Source organism: Echeneis naucrates, chromosome 18 (genome assembly GCF_900963305.1).
Source record: "Echeneis naucrates chromosome 18, fEcheNa1.1, whole genome shotgun sequence".
NCBI classification, from domain to species: Eukaryota; Metazoa; Chordata; class Actinopteri; order Carangiformes; family Echeneidae; genus Echeneis; species Echeneis naucrates.
Window position 1 is genome coordinate 9,459,583 of NC_042528.1, and position 18,459 is coordinate 9,478,041.

The window sequence follows — 18,459 nt, forward strand, 5'->3', positions numbered from 1 at the left end:
ATGTTTGCAGCTTTCATGTTGTAAATATTTGATGCCTATAACTCTCTAGTCATTGGGGCTCCTGTCTAATAGCATCATCAAGACCGGGCCTTCAATGACTACTAAACATTTCCTTTCCTTGAGTGCTGTGCATGAAAAAAAGTTCATACACATGGTGATTTGAAGGAGTGAGAAGGCAAAACAGGAGAACGGAGCTCATCACATTGAGGACTCTCCTCTGGAGCAGCATGGACGATCGCTCCATTTATCTTTCACCTCCTTCCATTTTTCTCTCTTTTTTCTCCAAATGCTTTTCCTAATAGACTGTGAAGACACAGAGCCTATTGTAACTATACCAACTTCAGAAGTCAAATTTAACTAAGAGATATTTTTAAGATTGAATTCAGACTTCATTCAATCTCAGTTAGTGTCATTTTAGTCAAAAGCAGCAAAATGGGGTCAAATGAACAGTATGATACAGTTTTTCAACTTCCTGCTTGCATTTCATAAGAGGAGTGAAGAAAGAGAGCACAATGGCTAGAAATGGAACAATATGAAAAATGCCAATCACCATGGCAACAGGGGAAAATTATTTCTCATTTTCTCCTCTCCTTGCCTCTCCTCCTTCATCACTCCGCAGCCAGCACAGTAATCCTATGTCCTGCCTGTGCATCATGTGTGCTTCACTTTCCACGGGCTTCTGTGGAGTTTCATTATTCATCATTTACAAACCTCAGAAATCTTTGAATGTTGTAAAATGATTGACTTCTGGAAAAACCCTGAAGCAAAGTGCCATGATGGACAGTCTAGATGTGCTGTAGTTTCGGCAATAATTTGTGATGCTCATGCTTGCTTTACTTTGCAGATTGGATTCTTTTTTCTTTTTTTTCCAGGCTACTGAGTAAGACAATATTTTAGTAGCTTTGAGGGTTTTTTCTGAAATGCTTCAAATGCTCACTTTAATTGGTATCTTGTTCTGTTTTTGTTTTTTTTAATCATTTTAATTTAAAACCTGCCTGAGGTTAACATAATAACCGCAACAACAGTTGTTGTTTGTGTGTAAAATCTTTTTTTAATGGGTGGCACAATGATGATTGGCCAGGTCCATTACCTCCAGTACGAGGGCGGAGTACACCCTGGACACGTCGCCAGTCCATCACAGGGCCGACACACAAAGACAAACAGAGATGAACAACCACTCACGCTCACAATCAGACCTGCGAGGCACCAACTAACCCAAACATGATGTCTTTGGACGGTGGGAGGAAACCGGAGTAATCCACACAGGCATAGGGAGAACATGCAAACTCTGCACAGAAAGGCCACTAATCACTACGTGCCATGCTGCCCCCTGTCACAATATACATATGATAATAGAGCTTTTTACAAGCTGCTCCGTGCAAAGACTGGCGTAGGCTTAGATGTTAATCTCATTGCAAGCAATGATACAATCATTAAAACATGACTTTGGTGAAAATGGGTTTGAATGCCCACTCATAGCACCAAGGCCAGTGTTTTAGTGACAAACATCCATTGTTATGATATCCATCCATCTATTGCTTCCTCTTATTTCAGCTCAGACTACCAGGGGTGTCCATCTGTATGTTTTATTCCTGCAGCTTCTGAGATTGATGGAAAGACTGAAAGAGCGGAAATGGACAGAGGAAGCTGGATGTATTTACTGAAGCAAATAAAAGATGGATGGAGTTAGAGAGAGGAAGGAAAAGGCAGACAGATGAGCTGTCTGGGGTTTCTGGAATGGCATGCCAATTCCTAAATGCAAAAACACAGCTCTTAATGCGTGACACAGTATTATAGTCTTCAGGCCCTCAAATGAATATGCAATGGCCGCCATACATGTGCGCACAAAGTCATGCATATTATTTCTTTTTTTCCAAAGTCACATCTCTGTGTATCTGCAGGGGAAGTGAAATCATAACAGTTTTCTATAATTCAAGTCATCTAAGAAATCTACAAACATTTTGTCTACAAAACTGACAGCAGGGGACTACAAGCGCTGTACAGGTATGCATGCACACAAACACCCAAATAACTTGCGCTAAAGTCAAAATGTTCTCAGCTGAACTTAAAGTGGAGACAGAACAGAACTAAAAAATACTTAGAATGCGGTTAAAGCAGTTTGAGGAACTTGTAAAATTTGTGTGAACGTGTTCACACTAAGTCAAAGCTAACGCTACTGCCTCTCAGAAGTTGTTGTAGAATCTGGTGTCACTTGCGTATTCGAGTTGCAAAGATAACAAGATTTTGTATTACCCTTTTGGGAAAAAACTTGAGATAACATATTCATCCACTAATGGCTTTACGAATGAAGGGAAGACAAACATTTGTTCTCACACTGCAATAAAAAGTGGATGAATAGCTTAAATGGACAAACAGTGGGTGGGGAAATGTCAAAGTGGACCTGACAGAGAGCAATGTACAGATAGGACAGGGACAATTGTGAAATGTAGCAGGGGTGGGTCCAACTTTCTCACTAGTCCTTGATGGGGGTGAACTTTGTTCTCATCTGTCACAGCTGGGCAGAAGCATAGTGAATACATTACTCTGTGCCCCAGTTTATAAGTCATCCCCTTAAACCTCGGCGGAAAAGAAGGAAAAGGGGAGAGATGGAGAGGAGGGGGGTGAGAGATGACTGAGAGGCAAGGAGAGGGAGCAACATTAGGCGCGCAAACTGAGGGTGAGAAGAACAGAAAGTAACGAAAAGCTTTGGGTTAACAACATATTTGTCACATTTGAAGCGGTGTGGTCCAGCAGCAGCTGCGATGTGGATGGAAACAAAAACAGACGTGGAAGAGGCCAGGAGGAGCCGTACCAGCTTCAGTCGGCGTGTGTTGAACACTTTGCTGTCGTGCACCGGAGACATGAAACATTTGGATGAATACATGGAGGGTAGGAAGAAACTCCACAGTGCTACATCCTGAAACACTGTCTCACTTCTGTTCTTGAAGAACTAAATGATGTGACCTTTCTAAAAAATGTGTTTCTAAAAAATGCATAATTCATCATGTCTATTCTACAAGTGATTGATGACGTTACCTTTTGAAAAGAGGAAACTTTCCCAAACACTTGTGTGAAAAAATGCATAATTCATCAAGTCTGCTCTGCATGTGACTGATGAAATTACCTTTTGAAAAGAGGAAACTTTCCCAAACACTTTCGTTAAAAAATGTGTTAAACTGTGATAATCATAAAAAAATTATTCTGAAATGTTAGAATAGCCTGAACCAGCATCGAGAAATCCAACTGAAAAAAAAGCCTCTTTGTCTGCTTGGCTTCACTTTTTCAAGATCTGTTAAAAAAAAAAAAAAAAAAAAAATGCTGAAATTGCTGAGATTGTTTTTCACAGGCTGTGTTTTCTTTTTGTCCTCAGACAAGCTGTTTGTGCTGCAGCTGGTGGTGTGGGCCCTGAGAGGGGTGGCCAGGGTGACTCTAGCCAACAACCCACTGACTGGTGCCCTCATTCTGGCTGCGTTGTATTGGGCTTCCCCCTGGCAAGGCCTGCTGGGAACGCTGGGTGTACTGGTCTCTACACTAACAGCTGTTATCATGGGACAGGACAGGTAGAGGGACATGAGTAACAAAATCTAAAAGGTTATATGTACATATGCAACAACATGTAAGTGCACAACACAAAAATGTTCCTTTTAAACAATCAAACCCTCACTGAAAAACCTGCCGAATGCAACTTACTGGTACCATTCAACAGAAGTTGATTGAGTGCTCTGTTTAAAATTCATGACAATAACAGCTCCATGACAGATAGGCCAATGTTTAGCCACACCCACCCCCTGGCCACCTCTTATTTCAACTCCTGCCTCACTATGTATGCCACAAAGAGTTTCATATGCTAATACATAACCATTTTTCCTTTCAACATTTAAAAATAATTGCAGCTGAACAGTTTTATGCCTTACATGTTGAATATTTGTGTGACCCTGGGGCGTTTGTTGTTTTTTTTTTTTTCTCATTAGAACTGAACACTAAGTTTCATAAGGGTCCATAAAAAGCTCTGTGACACAAATCATTGTGTGTGTATATGTATGTGTGTGTTTGTGTGCGTTCAGTGCTGAGGTGGCAGGAGGTCTCTATGGCTTTAATGGCATGTTAGTGTCCCTCTTGATGGGAGTGTTTAGCTCGGCTGGAGACTGGTATGGGTGGTTGCTGCTGCCTGTCTGTTTTGGATCAGCTACATGGTGAGGAACAGACACATACGCACACACGCACACAGCACTGGTGTTACATTTAAATGAGTGATTCTGGTCAAAATTTAACATATTTAATTAAATATAATTTAATTCATCATTCCACCTGATGTATGTGTCAGAGATTGGGAGTGACTGCTTGAAAAAGTCAACAAAATCCAGAGCAACCGATGCTGATCAACACGTACTCAAGACTGAACGCAAAAGAAAGCAAAGTTATTTATTTTCTCAAGTTCTTTTTTCACTTGTAAAATAGATTCTACAGGGCAGCCATTTTGGCTGGGCTCTGCATTCAGGATGTATACCTGAACAAGTGAAATGTGAACATTTTTCTTAACATGTAACACAATAACCAGTCCATCTGCTCTTGTCCCCCTCCCTTTCTCTCAGTGTCTTTCTGTTCAGTGGTCTCTCATCAGTGTTGGACCGCTGGGACTTGCCTGTCGCTGTGTTTCCCTTCAACATCATCATCATCCTCTACCTCGTTTGTGCTGGCCAGGACAACCCATATTTTCCACACCTACCGGCTCTGCCACCAGGGACACTGGAATCCAATGGCACCAAACTTATGGCCACAGAGGTAAATAAGCAATTAAACTTTTAATTAAATGTTTGTACATAAACGCATATTTGTAGGTTTTGTAACTGTTGAATTATTTTTCGTAGATCTACAGTAAGTCCATAGTCGTAGTCCATATGAAATGCATTATTACAATGTAAATAAATGTGTATTTCAATCCCGATATTGCTAATGCCACTAATGCTCCACTCAAAATGAGCCATGGACAGTGTGCCCTATGCACACAGATGTGTCAGCATATGCACTTGGAAGATTTCATTATCATACCTCTGGTATACATTGGAATTGTTGGAACCATGCACAGATCAAGGCCAAACTTCTTCTTAACATGCAGTGCACTTTCCACATGTACTGACAGTTTAATGGTGCCATGAGTCTGGACAATCTTCTTAGAGGAGAGTAATATTCCAAGATGTGCTGCAAGTGGAGATATTAAGCATCTGAACTATTCTGTGACGGGAAGCTAATGTCTGATATCCTGTGGTCTTCACAGGACTACACAACTTTCACAGAAACCTGCACAGGATGACCCTACCTGCCCTAATAAATAAATGCAGCATTAAATAAAGTAAAAATAAACTATTTTTAAATCAGGTTTAAGATAGAGAGAAAAATGGAGGAGTGGAGGGAGAGGAGAGGAACTTTTTGAACCAAAAGTCGCCATTCGTCTTAGTCTATATAATACAAAAAGTAATTAAGGATCTTTATGTAATTTCTGCATTGATATTCACTTAGGATAAAAAACAAAACAAAAACAAAGACATTATACAACTTTTTTACAATAGTACCACACTGAAATTGCATAATATTCAGCAACTTGGACATTTTTAACAGTGGTTAATTGTTATTTGCAGTGCAGCCTTGGTTCTGTTTTATTGCATCGTTTTTTGTTCCTTTGAACAGACAGAGCTGCCATCATGAGGACATCTGTCACAGTAACATTTGCAGTGATTTTAAAGTGAAGGCAGCGCATCGAGTCACATGATAGGCACAACAGGTGCAGTGCTTAGTAGCCTCAAAGGGAATCATTGCATGTTATGGGATACAATGAAGCGTGGACAGACATCAGGCTGCACCGAGGCCGGAGTTATACCAGAGTTATCCTCTGTGCAGCTGCCATGTTACAGCCTGGTCTCTAGTGTGAGCAAGAAGCTGGTAGGAGCACAGTACGCAAGATCAGCCAGCTATGACTCACCAGTTACTTAGCAACAGTCACTGATGGAGCCCTTCTTAGGAAATTATAATCAGCCTAAACTGTTTTAATTAAGGATCTTGGTGATTGAAACTCATGGTGACAGTGGGGCCTAATGTCTAGAGATGTTTGTTGAGAATATTTTGTTCACTTCCTGTGGACTTAGCTTGAATATAATATTTAGCACTGTAATGACAAGTGAGCTCAGACTTACATGACAAATGTGGTGCATGAAAGGAAGAAAGATTTTTCTGGAAATTTGGTTCCCTTCCACCTGCAGACTTTTGGATTGGAGTTTAATGGAAGACTGACGCTTTACACTTTAAACACTTCTCCTGTAGCAGAAAAAACTTCTTTGCCCAGCATGACCTTGTTTCATTATTTTGTCAAGAAAAAAATCCCCCTAAAATATAATAATGAGGACTCCTCACTAGACCTGTGAAATTATCTGATAAATAAGAGTGACTGAATTAGCTGCACTCATTTAGAGCAGGAGGGTTTGTGTGTTTTAGAAGCACAGTAAGATGCAGAGGGATGATATATGTCTACACACGTAGAGCTGCCAACCTTGAAGTTGCGTTAACAAGATTAGCTACGCTGACTAAAGCCCGTCAGTGCTGTTAGGTGTCCTAAATAACGAGCCAAGATTTAAACACGATTCCTTTAACAAGCATCACACCTAGTGGCACAGTGTGTACCTCGTGCAATATAATTACTTTCCAGAAGTTTCAGCCCATCCATCCTCTCTCTCCTCGTACCTCTACCTATTTCAGTCTCTCCTTAATTTTCCTCCCTCCACCTATCGCTCTTTTTTTTTTTTCAAAGCATTTACATATATTCCTTCCACCTGGCTGTCTCTGACTTCTAAATGTTGCCTATTTTATAATATAAATTCCCTTTTCATTTGTTACTTGGGATATTTAAAATTCGACGTCCTTCTTTTTAGCTCTCTGCCTCTCCTGTTCCCAGGCTCTACCAGACTTTGCTTTGCAAATCTCCGTCCTCCTCCTCTGACTTCCTCAGTTGCTTTTTCAATAATCTCACTTTTTTTTTGTTCTATTTTCCTCTCCTTTCTCATAGTTCAGTTTGCCATAACCAACTATACCTCCACATGTTCAAGGACAGGATTAGAAGTAACATGTTTGTTCTGCTATTTTCCTTGGGGAAACTATCTACCCCTTATAATTCTCCATTCTCCATTCTCTCTTCTTTCTTTTTCTTCTGCCCGTCTCCATTTCCTCCTTTCTTTTCTGCTCCTCTTTTATATGGCTCTCTCTGGAGATGGTGCTGACGTCAGTTCTATTTATATTTAATGTGTTCAGCTTTTACTGTGCTGAGGATGGTGCTCGGGCTGCACTACGACGACAGTTTAGACTCACTGAACGCAAATATACATGTGCACGCATGCACACACACATGCACACGTACACACAGAATCACACAGGCACGTATAAATTGTTGCAGCAATAGGCTGACTGAAGCTCATTTATGGCTTGTAAATACAGGCAGGTGCTCCCATCATGTCGCCATGGAAACTCCTCTCTTCTCACTGTCAATTGGGAATCCTGTGTGTGTCAGGATTATTTTGTATGTTTTATCATACAATCATGTGTGCAATCAGGATGAGCACTGACCCTTTCCTCATTAAATGGTACCCACATTTTTCGACATACGCAGCATCTAAAAGTCAAGAACAGCCACTCTCAACCCAGCCAGGGCAGAGTGACCTCTCCAGTCCTTTTCACGGCGTCTACAAATGAGCACACCCACACACAAACACACTCTCTCTAACAAGTGGAATGTGGAACGTGGATCACTGACTGCAGGACAGTCAGTGATCCACGTTCCTATAATTGTGTTCATGTTGCTATAGATAACAGGCTAACTTGGACAGCCGGTGCTGACTATGCTCCAGGCTACAGGACAGGTGTTTTCTAAAGGCTTAAAGTGCATGTGATAGGCTATGCAGGTTTAGAATAATAACTTCTGAGTACATTTAAAATGTGGGCTTGCCTATTTTTAGCCTACAATAGGAATTGTTTATTAAGAGGCAGGACACAGTATGAGCTATACAGGCCATTGTCTCTAGACGGATTTTGAGATGGACAGATTCAGTAATGTATTGTCTGTGAGTGGTGCCATATGTTGAATGCTGTTGACCTATGAAATGCTCACATGGTCCATCAAATCCTAACATTTTGTATTGCATTGTAACCTATTTTTGTATCATTGTATCGTGTCATTGCATCATGTCGCGTCATTTCCTTATATCACCTTATAGGTGATGCGTGGCATCCCCCTGGGTGTGGGCCAGATCTTTGCTTGCGGTGCCTTGGGTCCCTCCTTACTTATCCTGGGAGCTCTCCTGCTCTACTCCCCCCTCATGGCTCTCCATGCTCTGCTAGGATCAGCCGTTGGCACTTTGGCTGGTGAGTTTCATTGTTCATGCATGGCGCATATCAGTTGTTTCATTTAAAAAATGTTTAATTGTATTTAAGATTAAGTTTAAGACTGCCACGGTAAACAGACACAAGCAGTTACTGCAAACTTGTCACGCAGGTCCGTTTAAAGAATTGTCTTTTTGTCAACTGAGGTTATCTGGCCTCCCTTGCAGATCTCTCCTGCATTCATAGTTGCCAAACTCATCATACCTGTTCCATTAGCATAATGCAGCACGATAAACTTTTGTGTTAGGTGACAGAATAGACATTTGATTTACTGACCTACCAGTAAGGACCTCGAAAAGATGCAAGCTCAGCTGTCTGCACGGCGACTTCTGCTACTATACTATGTTTTACTGAGATTAAGATCAGGCAAGTTGTATCAATCAGTCTGGCAATCAGACAAAATGTTAACACAACACTTAAGAAAGACAGCAACCGGTAATGCTGATAACCACTTGGTTATTTTCAAACAGACAGCCCTGTTGTTAAATATGCCTTTTACATCTGCCTCATTGAAATGGGGAATCACTGGAAGTTTAAACCTTCCTGGTTCCGTCTGCTAATACTATAGTGTCCTGAAACTCGTTAGAGAGGGTGTGTTTGTGTGTGGGTGTGCTCATTTGTTGGTAGACTCATACTGTACTTTGACAAAGGAGTCAATTCATACATTCACACACACAAACAATGGATCAATGCATGCAGTGGCAGCCATGCACACACTCACATATACACACACACACACACACACACACACACAGACAAACACCAGAACACATGCCACAGCAATAAAAACAACAGCATGACAAGATGGTGATCAAAGAGATGTGCCTGTAATGTGTCGGCAATACAACCGAGAGCAAAGAGTGTGCTGGTGCATTACAACTACATGCTCAAGAGTAACACCGCAAACAAGCACACACACAAACAATTATGGTCACCATAATTTTCTTCCCTTGACCCTGTTTTTTCATGTTTTGCCTGGTGACCTAATTTGAATTAAGTAATGTGTAGCATTCAGCAAGGTTGAAAAACTCACCCATCTTTCATTTCTTTCATTTGGATGCCTCGGTCTTCAAGGTGCCTGAATTAAAATGCAGCTGTTTCTCTCTTTAACACTTTTCAGTGAAGAGGGCTAAGTGATAAATCACTTCCCCAACTGCTCGGGACTCATGTGGCTTGAATCGTTGAATTTTCAAATGAAGTTTCTGAGGTTCTGAAGAATAGGTTGAGTGATGTTATCTATTTTATTTGTGTCAACAAATCCAATAAAAAGATCAAAATGAAACATGAATTCAAGCCATAATGTCTGATAAAGACAATTTTTCTTTGCCACAGACCTCCATCATTGTCCAAAAAGTATGAACACAAACATCCGTCAGCACTGCCGCTGAACTGGATGGGGTCGTTTCAGGTTCTACCACACAGTTTTTTGACTCTTCTCAGTAAAAAACGTGCTACAAACTACAGTAACTCTTATTACATAGGAGTATATAAGTACATAAGTAGATTCGCCTTGTATCTGGTTGAATGGTTAGAGATTAGGTTGTGTATTTAGGATAAGAGGAGGCTAAGTTAAGTTTTAACCTAAGTGGATAGGCAGGTGTTGAGAAGCCAACTTAATCCATCTCAGCCTTAAAATCTAAAATGGAATGAGGAATTTGATGTACACGTATTTGTTTTTGTGAGGCACTGGAAGAATGTGATTAAAAAATAGTGAATTATCACCATGGTTGTGGTGAAGGAGGGATATGGACATTTGACGCATGAAGAATCTTTTCGCATGTAGTTGGTGAACAGCTGCCCTGAATAAATGCAAAAGCACAAACACACAACCACATAGAGAAAAAAATGAAGCTGCAGTACACAGTACACTGTCTGACAGAGAACCGGGGGGGTGGGAGAAAGTGTCAGCGAGAGATGGACAGGGGAGAAATGGGATGCAGAGCTGAGGAGCAGAGAAAGAAGGAGCTGTAAATTTAGTGAGAGAAAAAAGAAGAAAAATAGCAGTACCCAAGAGAAAATTAACAAAGTGCAAGTGATATTAAATGCAACAGAAAGAGAAGAAAAGAGGACTCCCAAATTTGTTCAGAGATCTGAAAATGTGTGTCTGTGCGTTTAGAATCTCTCAGACAACAGTTCAACCCCTGGCTCTGTTTTTCCTCTTTTCTCCACATCAACACTCCTTTTTATCCCCTCATTCCAGATTCATAAACCCCCTCATTTTAACATCCTTCAAAACTCCTGTCATCTTTATTTTCACTTGCATCAATCTCTGATGTCTGTGAAAGTATAAAGCTCCTATTTTGTTTTCAGGAAGAAGTGTATATGTGTGTGTGTGTGTGTGCTGTCATCAATATCACCATACTTGATGACCAGAATTTATTACTATCACCTTTGATCCTTCATTGTCTGGTCATATTTTAGCAACCATAACCAAGAACGGCATTTCCATCCAGCTTTGGATTTCTCCACATGCTGCTATGGTGTGCAAGGCCCTCTAATTAGAGTATTACTGATCGGCAGAATTTAGACATTTAACCAACTCCAAATGTCATGATGAAACACAGTTTTATTCTTTTTATGCGCAATAATTCAAAATGATGATGGTGTTAACTGCTTCCCCCGACAATACCAGAGCAATTCTATTCTTTTATTTTTTTCTTTTTCCAATTACTACTCATTTTAACAAATTATGTATTTAAGACCTTATTACAAGCCTCTCACTTTGAAACAGGACACGATACTTGAACAGAATATCATAAACCTGTTCATTGGGGTGCCAATTTAATCATATCATCAGAACCCCTTTTGTAAACAGAATTATCACCATCCTCTTCATGTGTTATGATTACCTTTATGATCATTATCTTAGTTGCTTTATTTTTTTTCACAATTTTTTATACCAACATTCATGGAATTTTCGCTGACATCGATTTCCATTTTCTTCCTCGCTGTAGCCATTCATTCACCACTTCACAATAGCAATCTACTGAAGTGCCACATTCCTCCCCACCTTTTCAGGCTGTTATATGCTTAGTCTTTTATAAGGAAAAAGCTGAGGTGAGATTCAAAAAGAAAGCTGACAGCGAATGTTGATATGTGTGGCATCCTGATGACAGGCAGAAGAAATCTGTATGAGTAATCAAACAATAGCTGCTCTGTCTGTGAGAAGGGGTGAGATGACAGCGCTATAGAGATGTATGGGTCAGAATGAGAGTGAAAAGATGTGAAGTTGTCCTGGGACAGGCAGAGTAAGGCCATATTTAGAGCTGTCACTCAAAGCTCTGTGGTGTAAACTTTTCCCATAAGGGGTTTCCAGGGGAAAGGATCATGGGCTGTATGTAGGCCAGAGCCTCTACATTCTGCTGTGCTCATATTGTAGGGGAGTAATTGTAGAAATACTTCAAAGTGGGAGCAGAATCAGGACAGTGAGGCACTTGTAGAAGTCAGCTGGGGTTCACTGCTCAGTCTTTAAATCTCTATATTGACAGTGAGAAACCCCTCAAAGTTTTTCAAGTAAAAATCTTAAACCTGCCATCTCTTGTTTGACAAACAGAAGTGGGCTCTCAATTATCCACAGCACCTGGGGGCAGTTTATTTATAACCTATAGTACACGGCAATATCATAATGAGTTCTAACTTTCTTTTTGTTATTGGAGTTATTTTCAAAGCCATATGTTTGATTTAGCCCCAAAGCTTGAAGAGAAGCTATTTGTATGTAGTCCAGGGAATGAATGAGAATTTACTATAAATGACTGAACTGAAACTTAGGACTGTGTCTTTAGAAAGTTAGTCATGCAGTAGTAGGAGCAAAGTATGGCTATGGCGATTTATCAGTCTGTCTCCAACAAACTATGACGGAATGACAGTGCTGGAATGACAACCATTTGCATCCCTAACCATAAACCAAACCCTAAAATCATAGCAGGATAAAATAATAATTTAAAATGCAAATATCTGAGAAGTAGTGGAAGCATTCACCAAAGAAGATAAAAGAGCAATGTAGTATTTGAAATGAGGCTGTTCAGCTGTCCCTTCTGTTATATCCATGAACTGTTTACCCCTTGCAAGTGTCAGATGGGACTTGATGGATTCCCCAGCTGAATGAAGAGCAAAATCCACCATTAGCACCATTGGAAAGAATTTATGTCCAATTCATTTCAGTTTTTCATTCCCATCTATGACACTCTCCTGCATATAGTCTGCGGCCAGTCATTGTGCTGTGATGCAGGCAGGAAGTGGAGGAGAGGAGAGAGAGGGGAGGAGAGAGAGGGGAGGAGAGGAGAGACAGTTCATGATAAAAGCTCTCTGACTGATACCATTAGCATAGACAACATCACACTGAGAATGAGTCACACACACATACATATGTACAAACACAGCAGAAATTTTAATGCCCTCTGATGCCTTTTTCCTACATTGCCATTAGCCTTTAATAACACCCTGGAGTAGGGAGGGAACAAGGGCACGAGAGGATTGTGATGAAGAGAGTGGGGAAATAAAGAAAGGAACAAGGCAAGTGCTGTGAGGGAGAAAGAAAGGGAAATAGTGAGACTGAAGAACAGAGAGATGGAGAGGAAAATAATGAGGTGTGGGATGGAGAAGAGACAAGATGATTGTGGATGCAGCTGGAGGAGTTTTAAGGCCGAATGCTAGACAGGGAAAACAAACGGAGAACAGAAAGATGGGACTGGATGAGACACACAGCCCTGCACACACATAGAGAGGCAGCAGAACTGGGGTGTGGTCAGTGCTTCAGGACCAGACTGCTAAACTGCAGCCCTCAGTGCCTGGTAATAAGGAAATCAATCATAGCGCAGCCTGAGCATGTTGAGCACCGTTTATATACAAAATTTACGTTACTGCAGATGATCTCTTTGGAAAAATCTGTATTAATACCACGATGAGGCTGGGTGGAAAAGCCACAGCAATAACATGTGACAGGGGATGTATTCTGGGAAATTAAATTCATTTCTCAATGAAAATACATGATAGTCACCAAAGGGGAAACGTGTTCATGTGTGAATGCAGACAGATTCATGAACAAAGGAGGGTCCAAGAGTGCATTCAGTTGTCTGCACATGTGTAAATAATACATAGCTAGAGCAAAGAATCATTGGTTTAGTGGCTCGCTCTTTTCCACAGTCAGACATCAGCATTATAATAAGAACAGTATTATTAAAAAAAAAAAAAAAGTAAACACTTATTGGTAAAGTGTTCTTGGTGGTACACAGATAACTTGTAAGTATGGTTACAGGCAATCTTCTCTCTAGCTGAGTGGTGGCAGGATCATTATTAACCTGGGTGGGGCAGAAAGACAAAGGCCTCTGCGTACAGCTGCATGCCTTGGGGCTTATACTGCAAAGTGGGGCTGTTACTATCGAATATTCTACTGAAAATTCCATCGATTAATCGGATAAAACATTTTCAAGAGCAATTGCAAATATACACGAGGAAATAAGACATTTCATTTAATAATGAACAATTACTTTACTTTTTTAGACAGTCAACATTTATCTTTGTCATCGATGTCTTTCCTGCAGACAGTGAATTTAAACCACACCAGAGGGGAAATCATTGACTTTGTATTGTGTGAAGGTGTCGATAGTCGCTCTCCGTGTGCCAGTAAACACAAATGCGCCAAAACTGCTGGCTTTTTAGAACACCGATCTAAGTTTTCATAAGCTGCCGAACAGTAAAAAAAAGAAAGAAAATAAATAAAATAAGCGAGAGAAGAGGATACAGGCGGTAAGACGAGAGGCGCTGTCGTCGGATATACATCAGCCTCGAAGGCTTGGATCCATTCACTTATAAAAAGATTTATCAGCATCCAAATATGTGAAATTTCTCATTGTTGTATTAGTGTATATTGCTAACAAAGAGGAAGATAATTAACAATCAATTAGCCATCATTGGATACTCTTCTCATGCCAAGCCTTTATTAGAATATTTTGTAACATAAGGGGTGTAATGTTAAATTAAAACTAAAGCTAATAAAAAAAAGTAAATTCTTTTTAACTCTTAAAATAGCTGAATTGGCAAGGCTAACTGTAGGAGCTGAAGCTAACCGAGGCTAACTGCGGGAGCTGAAGATAACCGAGGCTAACTGCGGGAGCGGAAGCTAACCGAGGCGAACTGTAGGAGCTGAAGCTAACCGAGGCTAACTGCGGGAGCTGAAGCTAACCGAGGCTAACTGCGGGAGCTGAAGATAACCGAGGCTAACTGCGGGAGCTGAAGCTAACCGAGGCTAGTACATCTACCAACTACGTTTCAGCCCTCCTGCAAAGGTTGCCAGGCACCCCATGACTTCCGGAATGTGCGTTCTTTTTTGTTTTGTATTGTATATTTACATACAGATATGTATATATACGCATGTATAAAGATTGAAATATAGCTATTTGATGCTATACACGTCTTCACCTAGTCACATGAGCTATATACCTTGTTTTGTTTTTTTTGTTTTTTTTTTATATACATACAATTTGACAATGAGATAGACACATAGCATTCTGTCAGGCCAGCCGTGCTTTGCAGAAGGGGGACTAAAGAGAGAGATGCGAAAGGAGCCGGTTAGACAAACAACTTAGTAAGTATGCTGAACAGTTTAGTTCTGACAGTTCAAAATAGTTATTAGCAGCATCCTCCATATGTTAGACTAGATTTTTGTATTTCCCCTGTGTTAAAATACGGTGATAGAAAAGCACAATGAATCAAAATTTCAAGCTTATTAGATTTCGCGCACAAAGTAAATACAGCAATGAAGCTGGAGAATACAACTGCATGTGTCTACCACCACCATATGGATTATTCTGGTAGTGCAAACATTGTGTGTGTGTGTTTGGCAGGTCTATCCATGGCGGTGCGTCATGATTCTCTATATTCAGGCCTGTCAGGCTTTAATGGAGCTCTGGGCTGCATGGCAGTTGGAGGACTCTTCTTCACCTTCAGCTGGAGGACACATCTCTTGGCCATCGTCAGTGGTAACAGAAACACACAAGAGCACACCCACAAACAGTAGCTGGACAATAACAATGCATAATGTTTCTTCAATGGTCTTAGACTGAAGAAACAGAATCAATTACTAATACTAACGATATGATCATAATTTGTACATGCATTTTTTATATATATAATATCTGCTTTACATTTATGTATAATGTCACTTGACAGGAAGGAAAGGAAGCCCTATACCCTTTGAAGTCTTTTCACCTTCAGCCTAAAGATTTCCTCTACAGTTGCATCATACTTTATTCTTGTGTACATTCTGGGGACGGAAATTCTGAGATATTTTGCTTTGCAGACTATGTAATGCATCGTGTTGTGACTTCAATTATTTTGCCTGCGCTCTCTGAGATACCCACTTATTGCATTGCTGTCCCTCTTGGTGAATACTGTACTCACTCTTTTGCTGAATCATTCCCTTTGAAAGGAGGAACAGATTCTTTTGTGTAAAAAGGGAGGAATATGGGCACATTTCTGATGTCTTTCTTTCTGTTAAACTCAGCTGGCTTTCTACAAACAGTTACAGGAGAGCATATCCCTTTCTTTATACGTCTTTGTATCTATCAGCTTGTTTTATTTTTCTTTAATTTTTTTTACAGTTAAATAGCTATAGTTGTAGGGGCAAAGTTCAAGTCTGATTAAAGTCATCTACTCTACCTCTGACAAATTTACAAAATTACATCTGATATTAGCTCTGATCAGTTTGACAGACAGCTAATCTGCAAAAAATTGGTCTAAATTAGAGCATTCATTGCATTTACTTAGCAGGCCAACTGCAGCAAACCTCTCTTTAAATATCAGCAACCTGAGGAAAGATACAGAGTGAGACTGGAATATATATTTAGCCTAAATCTCTTTTCTTCTCTCTGCAGCCTTCCTCTCTGCATATGCTGACATCGCTCTATCCAATTTGCTGGGAACTGTAAGTACACACACTGCAAGGCATACGTATATGAAACTGCAGCACATTCATCTTTAGTTTCAGTTTTTCTTTCATTTAATGAACTCTGTAGGACAGTCCTGTATATCTATTTGTTGAACTGGAGAGGATATGGATGATGAGTTTTTGAGATTAAAGCTGCACTTGTAATCAAAGTCAACAGTGATGTCCAGTTGAAATGCAAAATAAATTGCTGCAGTACATGTATGTCAAGTTACTGATGTCTTTATGTAGAGTAAATAGGCAAAACGAAACCAGAGACCATTGTTTATTGGTGTTTAATTAAATTTGTAAACAAACAGTTTCACATAATAGGCAGTCAGGCTCTTGTGCTATTGATCTCTCGAGAGATCAATTTTATTTTGTTGGTTCTTCTGTATACTCAAGTAACCAAAAGAGAAGATAACACCTGCTGCTATTCCATATGTATTTGTCCTTCCCATTTTCATGGAGGTACAGGATTCCCTGTAATGAGCAAATAATGTCTAGTCATTCATGCACAGTTCATTTATGAGGGCCATATAATCTGGTAAACTTTTGTTCATTCTGCTTCATTCAGCCATCACAGCTGCCATTATTATTGAATTAATTGATTTATTTTAAACCTCTCTCTCTTTCCCACTTCCTCTTTTTGCCTAGGTGGGTCTTCCAGCATGCAGTTTGGCTGCTACCCTGACAGCCACACTAATGCTGCTGCTGACCGGCAGTTTAGCAGCATACCGCATTCCTATTGGTCAAGTTATGGCTCCTGAACACAACTTGCGCTCTCGCAGCCAATGGACAGCTGGGAACGCTACAGAGACAGAAAGCACTGATGTGTAGTGCTGGGACACACACACAGTACTGTACTATATCACTATTTGTTGAATGAGGGACACAACGTATTTCGATTATAAACATTTTATAAATGGAATCTCAGACAAACAATGTTTTACTCACCTTCCTCTCTGTTCTGAATCTTTCAGATTTTTTTCAAAAAAGTGAAATGAAATTTCAAACAATAAAACTTCATGAGGTATCTTAAAAGTTGTTGTGTTGTCTTGTTTGACCGGACTCTCCTGACTGTATTTAATTGAATTTTTCACCATGATACACAAAAAAGACAAAAAAAAAAAACAAGAACAAAAACAAAACAACAATGTTAAAGGGAAAGAAAAGATATTTTAATCAGCATTAAATCAACAAGTCAGTTCCATAAAATCATTGTTAAAATGACAGTCTTACTGTTATCAATAAAAACACAATGAATTCTACAGTAAATATCTTAACCCCTTCATTACCCTGCATAGACATAAAACATAGCACTGTACTGTAAAAACAAACTGTACAAGTTCCTCATTGCAGGCAGACAAGGACACAATGAGCACACGCAGTCGACAAGTAATGTGTTTCTGAAATGGACAGAGTGGTCAGCTACATGGGCCTGGAGTTTGAAGGCAACCTTTAGAATTGTCATCATCTTCATCATTATTACTATTAAGAGTCTCTTCATTTTTGTCTTTTTTCACAGTGCTGTATGTTGCCTGTGTAGTTCACATACATATCACTATTTCTATTGCCAAACACACACATGCCCACAATCACACACAATTTTAGGTTACACCATACATCATGAGGTGTACTATAAAAAAAAGTGAGAACCTTCTTTGACAAACATTGATATCTTCTCCTAAGTGTCTTTACTTCATGCATTTCTATCTCAGATATTTTTTTCTACATTATTTTCAGTTCTGGGACTAAACTCTTTTTTCATGAACTATCTCACAGACAACAGAAATGAGGTTGGTAACGTAACAAAACATACAAAAGTGCCTTTCAGCCTGTGATTGATCGAGCATAATAATAAAAAAAGAAAAATCAAAAGTAGAAATATAGATACTTGCACAAAGTGTCTTTTTTTAAGCTGCATTACAAAAAAATGAACATTCGTAGTTCTACATACTTTCAGTTGAATCTGATTGTGAGTGCTGTTGTGCTTTTTTAGCATGATTGTGTGTCTGTGTATGTGTGTGTCTATGTATAATTGTCTGTTTTTGTTCGGTTGAGAATAAAGGCAAAATGACAGAGCTGTCTAAGTTGACATATTTTATCTGGCACAC

At 39.8% G+C, this 18,459-nt stretch overlaps 1 protein-coding gene across 1 annotated transcript; it reads left to right on the top strand.

The window, feature by feature from the left end:
* The first annotated feature begins 2,762 nt into the window (after nucleotides 1-2,762).
* On the top strand, nucleotides 2,763-17,289 carry LOC115059295 (urea transporter 2). The gene is made up of 8 exons (XM_029526953.1): nucleotides 2,763-2,889; nucleotides 3,371-3,560; nucleotides 4,065-4,193; nucleotides 4,593-4,782; nucleotides 8,256-8,403; nucleotides 15,264-15,398; nucleotides 16,293-16,342; nucleotides 17,000-17,289. The coding sequence occupies exons 1-8, from the start codon at nucleotides 2,763-2,765 to the stop codon at nucleotides 17,180-17,182; spliced, it is 1,152 nt and encodes a 383-aa protein (XP_029382813.1). The 3' UTR covers nucleotides 17,183-17,289.
* The last annotated feature ends 1,170 nt before the right edge of the window (nucleotides 17,290-18,459 follow it).

Coding starts and splice junctions, on each gene's coding strand:
- LOC115059295 (XM_029526953.1), top strand. CDS start 2,763: ATGTGGATGGAAACAAAAACAGACGTGGAAGAGGCCAGGAGGAGCCGT. Junction 3,561..4,064: donor GTTATCATGGGACAGGACAG/GTAGAGGGACAT, acceptor GTGTGCGTTCAG/TGCTGAGGTGGCAGGAGGTC. Junction 8,404..15,263: donor AGCCGTTGGCACTTTGGCTG/GTGAGTTTCATT, acceptor TGTGTTTGGCAG/GTCTATCCATGGCGGTGCGT.